The 14,486-nt window shown below is 43.3% G+C and overlaps 1 protein-coding gene across 1 annotated transcript in view; it reads left to right on the top strand.

The window, feature by feature from the left end:
- Nucleotides 1-14,486, top strand: part of si:dkey-220o5.5 (actin filament-associated protein 1-like 2) — an 82,614-nt gene that overhangs the window by 31,099 nt on the left and 37,029 nt on the right. Inside the window, exon 3 of the mRNA XM_061729738.1 lies at nucleotides 1,756-1,881. Coding sequence (XP_061585722.1) covers nucleotides 1,756-1,881 — 126 coding nt within the window. The remainder of the gene's footprint in view (nucleotides 1-1,755; nucleotides 1,882-14,486) is intronic.

The raw sequence follows: 14,486 nt of genomic DNA on the forward strand, positions 1-14,486 counted from the left end.
GATCCTGGACCTGCAGTAACATGACTCATGTCTCTGCAGTGCTGACTAAACTGATCCTGGACCTGCAGTAACATGACTCATGTCTCTACAGTGCTGACTAAACTGATCCTGGACCTGCAGTAACATGACTCATGTCTCTGCAGTGCTGACTAAACTGATCCTGGACCTGCAGTAACATGACTCATGTCTCTGCAGTGCTGACTAAACTGATCCTGGATCAGTCCTAACATGACTCATGTCTCTACAGTGCTGACTAAACTGATCCTGGATCAGTCCTAACATGACTCATGTCTCTACAGTGCTGACTAAACTGATCCTGGATCAGTCCTAACATGACTCATGTCTCTGCAGTGCTGACTAAACTGATCCTGGATCTGCAGTCCTAACATGACTCATGTCTCTACAGTGCTGACTAAACTGATCCTGGACCTGCAGTCCTAACATGACTCATGTCTCTGCAGTGCTGACTAAACTGATCCTGGACCTGCAGTAACATGACTCATGTCTCTGCAGTGCTGACTAAACTGATCCTGGACCTGCAGTCCTAACATGACTCATGTCTCTACAGTGCTGACTAAACTGATCCTGGATCAGTCCTAACATGACTCATGTCTCTACAGTGCTGACTAAACTGATCCTGGATCAGTCCTAACATGACTCATGTCTCTACAGTGCTGACTAAACTGATCCTGGACCTGCAGTAACATGACTCATGTCTCTGCAGTGCTGACTAAACTGATCCTGGACCTGCAGTCCTAACATGACTCATGTCTCTACAGTGCTGACTAAACTGATCCTGGATCAGTCCTAACATGACTCATGTCTCTACAGTGCTGACTAAACTGATCCTGGACCTGCAGTAACATGACTCATGTCTTTACAGTGCTGACTAAACTGATCCTGGACCTGCAGTCCTAACATGACTCATGTCTCTACAGTGCTGACTAAACTGATCCTGGACCTGCAGTCCTAACATGACTCATGTCTCTACAGTGCTGACTAAACTGATCCTGGACCTGCAGTAACATGACTCATGTCTCTACAGTGCTGACTAAACTGATCCTGGACCTGCAGTCCTAACATGACTCATGTCTCTACAGTGCTGACTAAACTGATCCTGGACCAGTCCTAACATGACTCATGTCTCTACAGTGCTGACTAAACTGATCCTGGATCTGCAGTCCTAACATGACTCATGTCTCTACAGTGCTGACTAAACTGATCCTGGATCAGTCCTAACATGACTCATGTCTCTACAGTGCTGACTAAACTGATCCTGGACCTGCAGTCCTAACATGACTCATGTCTCTGCAGTGCTGACTAAACTGATCCTGGACCTGCAGTAACATGACTCATGTCTCTACAGTGCTGACTAAACTGATCCTGGATCAGTCCTAACATGACTCATGTCTCTACAGTGCTGACTAAACTGATCCTGGACCTGCAGTAACATGACTCATGTGTTTACAGTGCTGACTAAACTGATCCTGGACCTGCAGTCCTAACATGACTCATGTCTCTACAGTGCTGACTAAGCTGATCCTGGACCTGCAGTAACATGACTCATGTCTCTACAGTGCTGACTAAACTGATCCTGGACCTGCAGTAACATGACTCATGTCTCTACAGTGCTGACTAAACTGATCCTGGATCAGTCCTAACATGACTCATGTCTCTGCAGTGCTGACTAAACTGATCCTGGACCTGCAGTCCTAACATGACTCATCAGTCCTAACATGACTCATGTGTTTACAGTGCTGACTAAACTGATCCTGGACCTGCAGTCGTTCCTCGGAGTTCTGGATCAGGAAACTCTGTCGTTCATCGCTCAAGCCCAGAAGAAGTCGGTGTCGCAGCTGCTGTCCCAGTTACAGGCTCCAGGTACTAGTACTAACTAGTACTAACTATTACTAACTAGTACTCTATACTAGAGTCCCAGCTGCAGGCCCCAGGTACTATAGTACTAACTAGTACTAACTAGTACTAACTAGTACTACGATACTAGAATACATGCTGCAGGCCCCAGGTAAAAGTACTATAGTACTAGTACTAACTAGTACTAACTAGTACTAACTAGTACTCTATATTAGAGTCCCAGCTGCAGGCCCCTGGTAAAAGTACTATAGTACTAGTACTAACTAGTACTACTATACTAGAATACATGCTGCAGGCCCCAGGTACTAGTACTAACTAGTACTAACTAGTACTAACTAGTACTCTATATTAGAGTCCCAGCTGCAGGCCCCAGGTACTAGTACTAACTAGTACTAACTAGTACTACGATACTAGAATACATGCTGCAGGCCCCAGGTACTAGTACTAACTAGTACTAACTAGTACTCTATATTAGAGTCCCAGCTGCAGGCCCCAGGTAAAAGTACTATAGTACTAGTACTAACTAGTACTAACTAGTACTACTATACTAGAGTCCCAGCTGCAGGCCCCAGGTAAAAGTACTATAGTACTAGTACTAACTAGTACTAACTAGTACTACTATACTAGAGTCCTGCTGCAGGCCCCAGGTAAAAGTACTATAGTACTAGTACTAACTAGTACTAACTAGTACTACTATACTAGAGTCCTGCTGCAGGCCCCAGGTAAAAGTACTATAGTACTAGTACTAACTAGTACTAACTAGTACTACTATACTAGAGTCCCAGCTGCAGGCCCCATGTAAAAGTACTATAGTACTAGTACTAACTAGTACTAACTAGTACTACTATACTAGAGTCCCAGCTGCAGGCCCCAGGTAAAAGTACTATAGTACTAGTACTAACTAGTACTAACTAGTACTAACTAGTAATAACTAGTAATAACTAGTACTAACTAGTACTACTATACTAGAGTCCCAGCTGCAGGCCCCGGGTAAAAGTACTATAGTACTAGTACTAACTAGTACTAACTAGTACTAACTAGTACTCTATACTAGAGTCCCAGATAGAGGCCCCAGGTAAAAGTACTATAGTACTAGTACTAACTAGTACTAACTAGTACTACTATACTAGAGTCCCAGCTGCAGGCCCCGGGTAAAAGTACTATAGTACTAGTACTAACTAGTACTAACTAGTACTAACTAGTACTAACTAGTACTACTATACTAGAGTCCTGCTGCAGGCTACAGGTAAAGGTACTATAGTACTAGTACTAACTAGTACTAACTAGTACTAACTAGTACTAACTAGTACTACTATACTAGAGTCCTGCTGCAGGCCACAGGTAAAGGTACTATAGTACTAGTACTAACTAGTACTAACTAGTACTACTATACTAGAGTCCTGCTGCAGGCCACAGGTAAAAGTACTATAGTACTAGTACTAACTAGTACTAACTAGTACTACTATACTAGAGTCCTGCTGCAGGCCACAGGTAAAAGTACTATAGTACTAGTACTAACTAGTACTAACTAGTACTACTATACTAGAGTCCCAGCTGCAGGCCCCAGGTAAAAGTACTATAGTACTAGTACTAACTAGTACTAACTAGTACTAACTAGTACTAACTAGTACTAACTAGTACTACTATACTAGAGTCCCAGCTGCAGGCCCCATGTAAAAGTACTATAGTACTAGTACTAACTAGTACTAACTAGTACTAACTAGTACTAACTAGTACTACTATACTAGAGTCCCAGCTGCAGGCTCCAGGTAAAAGTACTATAGTACTAGTACTAACTAGTACTAACTAGTACTAACTAGTACTAACTAGTACTAACTAGTACTACTATACTAGAGTCCCAGCTGCAGGCCCCATGTAAAAGTACTATAGTACTAGTACTAACTAGTACTAACTAGTACTAACTAGTACTAACTAGTACTACTATACTAGAGTCCCAGCTGCAGGCCACAGGTAAAAGTACTATAGTACTAGTACTAACTAGTACAAACTAGTACTAACTAGTACTAACTAGTACTACTATACTAGAGTCCCAGCTGCAGGCTCCAGGTAAAAGTACTATAGTACTAGTACTAACTAGTACTAACTAGTACTACTATACTAGAGTCCCAGCTGCAGGCCCCAGGTAAAAGTACTATAGTACTAGTACTAACTAGTACTAACTAGTACTACTATACTAGAGTACCAGCTGCAGGCCACAGGTAAAGGTACTATAGTACTAGTACTAACTAGTACTACTATACCAGAGTACCAGCTGCAGGCCCCAGGTAAAAGTACTATAGTACTAGTACTAACTAGTACTAACTAGTACTACTATACTAGAGTCCCAGCTGCAAGCCCCAGGTAAAAGTACTATAGTACTAGTACTAACTAGTACTAACTAGTACTACTATACTAGTGTCCTGCTGCAGGCCCCAGGTAAAAGTACTATAGTACTAGTACTAACTAGTACTAACTAGTACTACTATACTAGAGTCCCAGCTGCAGGCCCCAGGTAAAAGTACTATAGTACTAGTACTAACTAGTACTAACTAGTACTACTATACTAGAGTCCCAGCTGCAGGCCCCAGGTAAAAGTACTATAGTACTAGTACTAACTAGTACTAACTAGTACTACTATACTAGTGTCCTGCTGCAGGCCCCAGGTAAAAGTACTATAGTACTAGTACTAACTAGTACTAACTAGTACTACTATACTAGTGTCCTGCTGCAGGCCCCAGGTAAAAGTACTATAGTACTAGTACTAACTAGTACTAACTAGTACTACTATACTACAGTACCAGCTGCAGGCCACAGGTAAAGGTACTATAGTACTAGTACTAACTAGTACTAACTAGTACTACGATACTAGAGTACCAGCTGCAGGCCCCGGGTAAAAGTACTATAGTACTAGTACTAACTAGTACTAACTAGTACTAACTAGTACTAACTAGTACTAACTAGTACTACTATACTAGAGTCCCAGCTGAGGGCCCCAGGTAAAAGTACTATAGTACTAGTACTAACTAGTACTAACTAGTACTAACTAGTACTACTATACTAGAGTCCCAGCTGCAGGCCCCGGGTAAAAGTACTATAGTACTAGTACTAACTAGTACTACTATACTAGAGTCCCAGCTGCAGGCCCCAGGTAAAAGTACTATAGTACTAGTACTAACTAGTACTAACTAGTACTACTATACTAGAGTACCACCTGCAGGCCCCAGGTAAAAGTACTATAGTACTAGTACTAACTAGTACTACTATACTAGAATACATGCTGCAGGCCCCAGGTAAAAGTACTATAGTACTAGTACTAACTAGTACTACTATACTAGAGTCCCAGCTGCAGGCCCCGGGTAAAAGTACTATAGTACTAGTACTAACTAAACTTAAACTTAAACTTGATTTATTTGTATAGCACCAACTCATGCAGTGTAAGTGCAACTCATGGTGCTTTACATACAAAATAAAATAACAATCAAAAGTACAATTTAAAACATCCCATACGACCCCACCCCCACGCATACACACACCCTCACTCACACTCATACACATGTGCATACACTCACACGCCCACACACACACACACACACACACACACACACACACACACACACACACACACACACACACACACACACACACACACACACACACACACACACACACACACACACACACACACACACACACACACACCACACACACACACACACACACACTGGACTGGTGACATGGCTTAGCACTAACGATCCGGGTGAGGAAAACACTACCTATGGGTGGCCGTCCACACTGAGAGGCTCCACCGGCCAAGACCACAAGGAGTATCGCCACAGAGAACCCCCAACCCGGACAGACCGGGGCAGACCCCACACAGAAGGTGGAGCCCCCCCCCAGCTACCCGGGCCTGAAGGACCCCAACTAGTACTACGATACTAGAATACCAGCTGCAGGCCCCGGGTAAAAGTACTATAGTACTAGTACTAACTAGTACTAACTAGTACTATGATACTAGAGTACCAGCTGCAGGCCCCGGGTAAAAGTACTATAGTACTAGTACTAACTAGTACTAACTAGTACTACGATACTAGAATACCAGCTGCAGGCCCCGGGTAAAAGTACTATAGTACTAGTACTAACTAGTACTAACTAGTACTATGATACTAGAGTACCAGCTGCAGGCCCCGGGTAAAAGTACTATAGTACTAGTACTAACTAGTACTAACTAGTACTACGATACTAGAGTACCAGCTGCAGGCCCCGGGTAAAAGTACTATAGTACTAGTACTAACTAGTACTAACTAGTACTATGATACTAGAGTACCAGCTGCAGGCCCCGGGTAAAAGTACTATAGTACTAGTACTAACTAGTACTACGATACTAGAGTACCAGCTGCAGGCCCCGGCTAAAAGTACTATAGTACTAGTACTAACTAGTACTAACTAGTACTACAATACTAGAATACCAGCTGCAGGCCCCGGGTAAAAGTACTATAGTACTAGTACTAACTAGTACTAACTAGTACTACGATACTAGAGTACCAGCTGCAGGCCCCGGCTAAAAGTACTATAGTACTAGTACTAACTAGTACTAACTAGTACTATGATACTAGAGTACCAGCTGCAGGCCCCGGGTAAAAGTACTATAGTACTAGTACTAACTAGTACTACTATACTAGAGTACCAGCTGCAGGCCCCGGGTAAAAGTACTATAGTACTAGTACTAACTAGTACTACGATACTAGAGTACCAGCTGCAGGCCCCGGGTAAAAGTACTATAGTACTAGTACTAACTAGTACTAACTAGTACTAGGATACTAGAGTACCAGCTGCAGGCCCCGGGTAAAAGTACTATAGTACTAGTACTAACTAGTACTAACTAGTACTATGATACTAGAGTACCAGCTGCAGGCCCCGGGTAAAAGTACTATAGTACTAGTACTAACTAGTACTAACTAGTACTACGATACTAGAGTACCAGCTGCAGGCCCCGGGTAAAAGTACTATAGTACTAGTACTAACTAGTACTAACTAGTACTACTATACTAGAGTCCCAGCTGCAGGCCCCAGGTAAAAGTACTATAGTACTAGTACTAACTAGTACTAACTAGTACTACGATACTAGAGTACCAGCTGCAGGCCCCGGGTAAAAGTACTATAGTACTAGTACTAACTAGTACTACGATACTAGAGTACCAGCTGAAGGCCCTGGGTAAAAGTACTATAGTACTAGTACTAACTAGTACTACTATACTAGAGTACCAGCTGAAGGCCCTGGGTAAAAGTACTATAGTACTAGTACTAACTAGTACCAACTAGTACTAACTAGTACTAACTAGTACTACTATACTAGAGTACCAGCTGCAGGCCCCGGGTAAAAGTACTATAGTACTAGTACTAACTAGTACTAACTAGTACTACTATACTAGAGTCCCAGCTGCAGGCTCCAGGTAAAAATACTATAGTACTAGTACTAACTAGTACTAACTAGGTTGCTGGAGGCTTGCTTGCTGATCTCTTGCGTGCTTGCTGATTGGGTAACGTACTGCGTCACGCATCGCGTCACTTCCTGGTGTTGCGGTCCGTTGCTGCTGCACGGCGTGCGGGCACAGATCTCTCCCGACTTTTTTGTCTTAAACTTAGACTGTTTTCTGGTAAAATAGCACTATATCTGGTACATTACTGTCTTTATTTCAACACTCGCTCATTTTCTCTTCCGTAACTTTCACTGTCACCAATCACCAATACATTTTCTGTCCGTTAGCCTCCGTTAGCATCTTAGCATGGGCTCTCCGTCTCCCACCGTTTCACCTCTTTGCTGCTCAGTGTGTGAAATGTTTAGTTATTCCTCTGCCTCCTTTAGTGAAGACGGTAAGTGCTTAAAGTGTAGTTTATTTGCAGGGCTGGAGGCGAGGCTCAGTCAGTTAGAGGTCCGGTTCTGCCAATTTGACCATAGTCCGATAGCCTCCTCAGCTAACCAGGCTAAGCTAGCGGCGGACCGGCCCATAGCAGCTGAGGCTAGCCGCTCCCCTGCAGCTCCCGAGCAGCCGGCCAGTCAGGACCGGTGGGTGACGGTTCGGGGGAAGCGTAGTAAAGGGCTCACGGAACACCACCACCCGCTTCACGTGTCTAACCGATTTTCCCCACTCAGCGACACACCCGTTGAGAAGCCGACCCTGGTGATTGGCGACTCCATAGTCAGACATGTGAAGCCGACTCCAGAGACCATAGTTAGGTGTATCCCGGGGGCCAGAGCGGGCGACATAGAAGCAAATTTGAAGCTACTGGCAAAGGGTAATCGTAAATATGGTAAAGTTATCATCCATGTCGGAGCTAACGACTCCCGTCTTCGCCAGTCGGAAGTAACCAGAATGAATATTGTCTCGGTGTGTAACTTCGCTAAATCCATGTCGGACTCCGTAGGTTTCTCTGGCCCCCTCCCCAATTTGACCAGTGATGACATGTTTAGTCGCATGCTCTCGCTCCGTCGCTGGTTGTATCGGTGGTGTTCAGAAAACGACGTGGCCTTTATTGACAATTGGGAAACGTTCTGGGGAAAGCCCGGTCTGATTAGAAGAGACGGCATTCATCCCACCCGGGATGGTGCTGCTCTTGTCTCTAGTAATTTGGCCTGTTTCATTAGACCCTCTCCCTGACATCGCAGGGTCCAGGCCAGGATGCAGAGCTGTAGTTTAACACACTTCTCTGCTGCTTCTCGAGGACCAACGCCTGCCAACAAAACTATAAGATTACATGATGTAACTGGTAACTCTAACCAGGTGCGTAGCAAAATAGAAGTAGTTGCAGTTCCCCGCCCTCCACTAGTTCACCAGGTGCGGCGTTATAGAGGCGTTAACCAAAATAATCTTGTAAAAATTAAAACCAATGCACATTTGGTACCAATAAGAGACCGAAAAATTAGATGCGGACTACTAAATATACGATCATTAAGCTCCAAGTCTCTGTTAGTAAACGATATAATCACAGAGAGCAGGAGTGATGTTTTCTGCTTAACAGAAACATGGTTACAGGATGAAGAGTATGTTAGTTTGAATGAATCAACTCCGCCCGGCTACTTTAATCATCACATTCCTAGAAACACGGGCCGGGGCGGAGGAGTCGCAGCAATTTATAACTCCAGTCTCCAAACAAAAATTGAACCTAAGTGCAATCATAATACGTTTGAAAGCCTCACGCTTAGTCTGAAATTTCCGAGCTGGAAATCAGAGAAGCCAGTTGTGTTAGTGGTAGTGTACCGGCCCCCTGCTGGTGCTTATCTAGAGTTTTTGTCTGAATTTTCAGATTTCCTTTCTGGATTATTGATCAGTACAGATAAATTCATCATAGTGGGTGATTTTAATATTCATATGGATGTTGAAAGCGATAATCTTAAATTAGCTTTCAATTCTCTTCTAGAATCAATGGGTATCTCACAAAAAGTGGACGGGCCGACGCATTGTTTTGGTCATACTCTCGATCTCGTTCTCACCTACGGTGTTGAAACTGATGGTCTGTTGGTGTCACCTGTTAACTCCCTTTTATCCGACCATTATTTAATAACGTTGGAATTGAATGTTGTTGATGTTGAAGTGCAGGGCAGGAGGTATTATTTTAGCAGATGTTTGTCTGATGAAGCTATTGCTAAATTTAAGGAGACCGTTGCTCGTCTTGCGACAGTGGAAAATAGTGAAGCCTCTACTGAAGCAATAGAGGCCAGTGACCTGGGTTCTACCTCTGATGTTGATTCTCTTGTTAGTAACACTGCTGATCTGTTGCACTCAGCTTTAGATGAAGTTGCTCCTTTGAAAAGGAGGGTTTCTAGCCACAGGAGCTTAACTCCCTGGTACAATTCAGATATTCGCATGTTGAAACAAAGCGTGCGTAAAATGGAAAGGAAGTGGTACTCTTGTAGGTCTGTAGACTCTTATCGTGAATGGAAAGATATTCTAATAGTATATAAAAAAGCCATTCGCAAAGCCAGAACAGCTTATTATTCAACGTTGATAGAGGATAACAAAAGTAACCCACGTTTTCTGTTCAGCACTGTAGCCAGGCTGACAAAGAGTCACAACTCTGTTGAGCCGTGCATTCCTGCAGCTCTCAGTAGTGAGGACTTTATGAGCTTCTTTAACAGTAAAATCACGAGAATTAGAGAAGAAATCAACCAGCCGGTTGTGGGCGTTTCTTCAGCTTTAGCGACTTCCCTAGGCTCTGACTTGTCTCTAGACTGTTTTGATCCTATAGACCTCCCTGAGCTGACCTCACTCGTTAATAGAGCTAAGTCAACCACATGTATGTTAGACCCCATCCCGACTCGACTATTCAAAAATGTTTTTTCTCTTATTGGTGTGACAATACTAGACCAAATCAACCTATCCCTAAGCTTAGGATATGTACCACAGGTTTTCAAAGTGGCAGTAATTAAACCTTTACTTAAAAAACCTTCCCTTGACCCAGACACCTTAGCTAATTATAGGCCAATTTCTAACCTTCCATTTGTATCTAAAATTCTGGAAAAGGCAGTTTCAAGCCAGTTATGTGACTATTTGTATAGAAATGATCTGTTTGAAGTCTTTCAGTCAGGGTTCAGAATGCATCATAGCACAGAGACAGCACTTGTTCGAGTCACGAATGACCTCCTTATGGCCTCAGATAAGGGATTAGTGTCCATATTGGTTTTACTGGACCTCAGTGCTGCTTTTGACACTGTTGATCATGGCATTTTACTGCACAGGTTAGAGCATGTTGTTGGGATTAAAGGGACAGCTCTACGTTGGTTTAAATCATATCTATCTGACAGGTTCCAGTTTGTTCATGTACATGAGGTTTCTTCAGAACAGTCGAGGGTCTGTTATGGTGTTCCGCAGGGTTCAGTGCTAGGGCCAATCTTGTTCAGTTTATACATGCAGCCGTTGGGAAGTATAATCCAGAATCACGGCATACACTTTCATTGTTATGCTGATGATACGCAGCTCTACTTGTCTATGAAGCCGGATGAAACAGAACCGTTAGTTAAACTTCAGGCATGTCTTAGGGACATCAAGGACTGGATGTCCAGAAATTTCTTGCTTCTAAATTCAGATAAAACAGAGGTTATCATTCTTGGTCCAGAGCATCTTAGGAAGGGATTAGATGGTGTTGCGATGGCTTCCAGTGCAACTGTGAGAAACCTTGGTGTTGTTTTCGATCAGGATTTGTCGTTTAAACCATATGTTAATCAGGTTTGTAAAATAGCGTTTTTCCATCTCCGTAATATTGCAAAAATTAGGAAAATCCTCTCGCAGAGGGATGCAGAGAAACTAGTTCATGCGTTTGTATCTTCTAGACTGGATTACTGTAATGTGTTGTTAGCAGGATGTCCAAGTAATTTGCTGAATAGGCTCCAGCTGATCCAAAATGCAGCAGCACGAGTACTGACAGGAATTAGCAGGAGAGACCACGTCTCTCCAGTGTTAGCGTCGCTCCATTGGCTACCTGTAAAATTCAGAATTCAATTTAAAATTTTATTACTTGCATATAAAGCCCAAAACGGCTTAGCTCCGCAGTATTTACAAGATTTGATAGTGCCTTATGTTCCTGGCCGAGCTCTCCGCTCCCAGGGTGCAGGTTTACTCGTAGTTCCTAGAGTATCTAAATGTAGATTTGGAGGGCGGGCGTTCTGCTATCAGGCACCATTACTTTGGAACCAACTTCCAATCTGGGTTAAGGAGGCTGACACCACCTCCACCTTTAAAACTAAACTTAAAACCTTTCTGTTTAGTAAAGCTTATAGTTAGTGTTAAGTAAACCTCTAGCTGGTGTTGGTAAATCTCTAGGTAGTGTAAACTTTAGTGTGTTAGAGTCAGTAGTCATAGTTGCAGCTATAGAACAAGACTATAATAGTTAGTCTCAAATATAGCTTGGTGGTAGATATGCTGCTATAGGCCTATGCTGCAGGGGGGCACCGACATGATCCGCTGGGCGGTGCCTCTCACCCTTCTTCTCCTCTCCTTTTCCCTGCCTCTCTTCTCCATTACCATTTTTATTTATTATAATCTCATAGCTATCATTTTTGTCCATTGTTCCTGTAGTTTCTTGTGCCGGCCCCCCTTTTTTTCTCTTTTGTGTATGTTTGCAGGCCGGAGCCTCAGGAGCTGCGTTCTGGCCTGTGTTCCCGGCCCTCCCCCCCCTCTGGTCATCCCATTGCTTCTTCCACCTGCCTACGTGGATGTCTGCTGTTGCTGCTTCCGCCTGCCTGCACCCCCCCCCCCCCTCTGGTCATCCCGCTGCTGCTTCCACATGACTGTTGTGTGCTGCTGACGCCCCCCCCCCCCTCTGGTCATCCCGCTGCTGCTTCCACATGACTGTTGTGTGCTGCTGACGCCCCCCCCCCCCCCCCCCCACCTCTGGTCATCCCGTTGCTGCTTCCACCTGCCTGCTGTGTGCTGTCGACGTCCCTGACTCCCCCAGTCTGGCCTTCGGCAGGAGGGTCCCCCCTTATGAGCCTGGTCCTGGTCCAGGTTTCTTCCTCCTAAAGGGGAGTTTTTCTTGCCACTGTTTGGCTTAAGGTTTTTCTCCCACTAGGGGAGTTTTTACCTGCCATTGTTTATATAATAATTGCTCGGGGGTTTATGTTTATGTTTATGTTTATGTTCATGTTCTGGATCTCTGGAAAGCGTCTAGAGACAACATCTGTTGTATTAGACGCTATATAAATAAAATTGAATTGAATTGAATTGAATTAACTAGTACTACGATACTAGAGTACCAGCTGCAGGCCCCGGGTAAAAGTACTATAGTACTAGTACTAACTAGTAGTAACTAGTACTATGATACTAGAGTACCAGCTGCAGGCCCCGGGTAAAAGTACTATAGTACTAGTACTAACTAGTACTATGATACTAGAGTACCAGCTGCAGGCCCCGGGTAAAAGTACTATAGTACTAGTACTAACTAGTACTAACTAGTACTAGGATACTAGAGTACCAGCTGCAGGCCCCGGGTAAAAGTACTATAGTACTAGTACTAACTAGTACTAACTAGTACTATGATACTAGAGTACCAGCTGCAGGCCCCGGGTAAAAGTACTATAGTACTAGTACTAACTAGTACTAACTAGTACTACGATACTAGAGTACCAGCTGCAGGCCCCGGGTAAAAGTACTATAGTACTAGTACTAACTAGTACTAACTAGTACTACTATACTAGAGTCCCAGCTGCAGGCCCCAGGTAAAAGTACTATAGTACTAGTACTAACTAGTACTAACTAGTACTACGATACTAGAGTACCAGCTGCAGGCCCCGGGTAAAAGTACTATAGTACTAGTACTAACTAGTACTACGATAGTAGAGTACCAGCTGAAGGCCCTGGGTAAAAGTACTATAGTACTAGTACTAACTAGTACTACTATACTAGAGTACCAGCTGAAGGCCCTGGGTAAAAGTACTATAGTACTAGTACTAACTAGTACCAACTAGTACTAACTAGTACTAACTAGTACTACTATACTAGAGTACCAGCTGCAGGCCCCGGGTAAAAGTACTATAGTACTAGTACTAACTAGTACTAACTAGTACTACGATACTAGAGTACCAGCTGCAGGCCCCGGGTAAAAGTACTATAGTACTAGTACTAACTAGTACTATGATACTAGAGTACCAGCTGCAGGCCCCGGGTAAAAGTACTATAGTACTAGTACTAACTAGTACTAACTAGTACTACGATACTAGAGTACCAGCTGCAGGCCCCGGGTAAAAGTACTATAGTACTAGTACTAACTAGTACTACGATACTAGAGTACCAGCTGCAGGCCCCGGGTAAAAGTACTATAGTACTAGTACTAACTAGTACCAACTAGTACTAACTAGTACTAACTAGTACTACTATACTAGAGTACCAGCTGCAGGCCCCGGGTAAAAGTACTATAGTACTAGTACTAACTAGTACTACTATACTAGAGTACCAGCAGCAGGCCCCGGGTAAAAGTACTAGTACTAACTAGTACTACTATACTAGAGCACCAGCTGCAGGCCCCGGGTAAAAGTACTATAGTACTAGTACTAACTAGTACTAACTATACTAACTAGTACTACTATACTAGAGTCCCAGCTGCAAGCCCAGGGTAAAAGTACTTTAGTAATAGTACTAACTAGTACTAACTAGTACTACTATACTAGAGTACCAGCTGAAGGCACTGGGTAAAAGTACTATAGTACTAGTACTAACTAGTACTAACTAGTACTACTATACTAGAGTCCCAGCTGCAGGCCCCGGGTAAAAGTACTATAGTACTAGTACTAACTAGTACTAGTTAGTACTAGTACTAACTAGTACTAGTTAGTACTAGTACTAACTAGTACTAACTAGTACTAACTAGTACTACTATACTAGAGTACCAGCTGCAGGCCCCAGGTAAAAGTACTATAGTACTAGTACTAACTAGTAGTAACTAGTACTAACTAGTACTACTATACTAGAGTACCACCTGCAGGCCTCGGGTAAAAGTACTATAGTACTAGTACTAGTTAGTACTAGTACTAACTAGTACTAACTAGTTAGTACTAGTACTAACTAGTACTACTATACTAGAGTACCAGCTGCAGGCCCCGGGTAAAAGTACTATAGTACTAG

The sequence above is a fragment of the Cololabis saira genome, chromosome 9 (genome assembly GCF_033807715.1).
Source record: "Cololabis saira isolate AMF1-May2022 chromosome 9, fColSai1.1, whole genome shotgun sequence".
Taxonomy (NCBI): domain Eukaryota; kingdom Metazoa; phylum Chordata; class Actinopteri; order Beloniformes; family Belonidae; genus Cololabis; species Cololabis saira.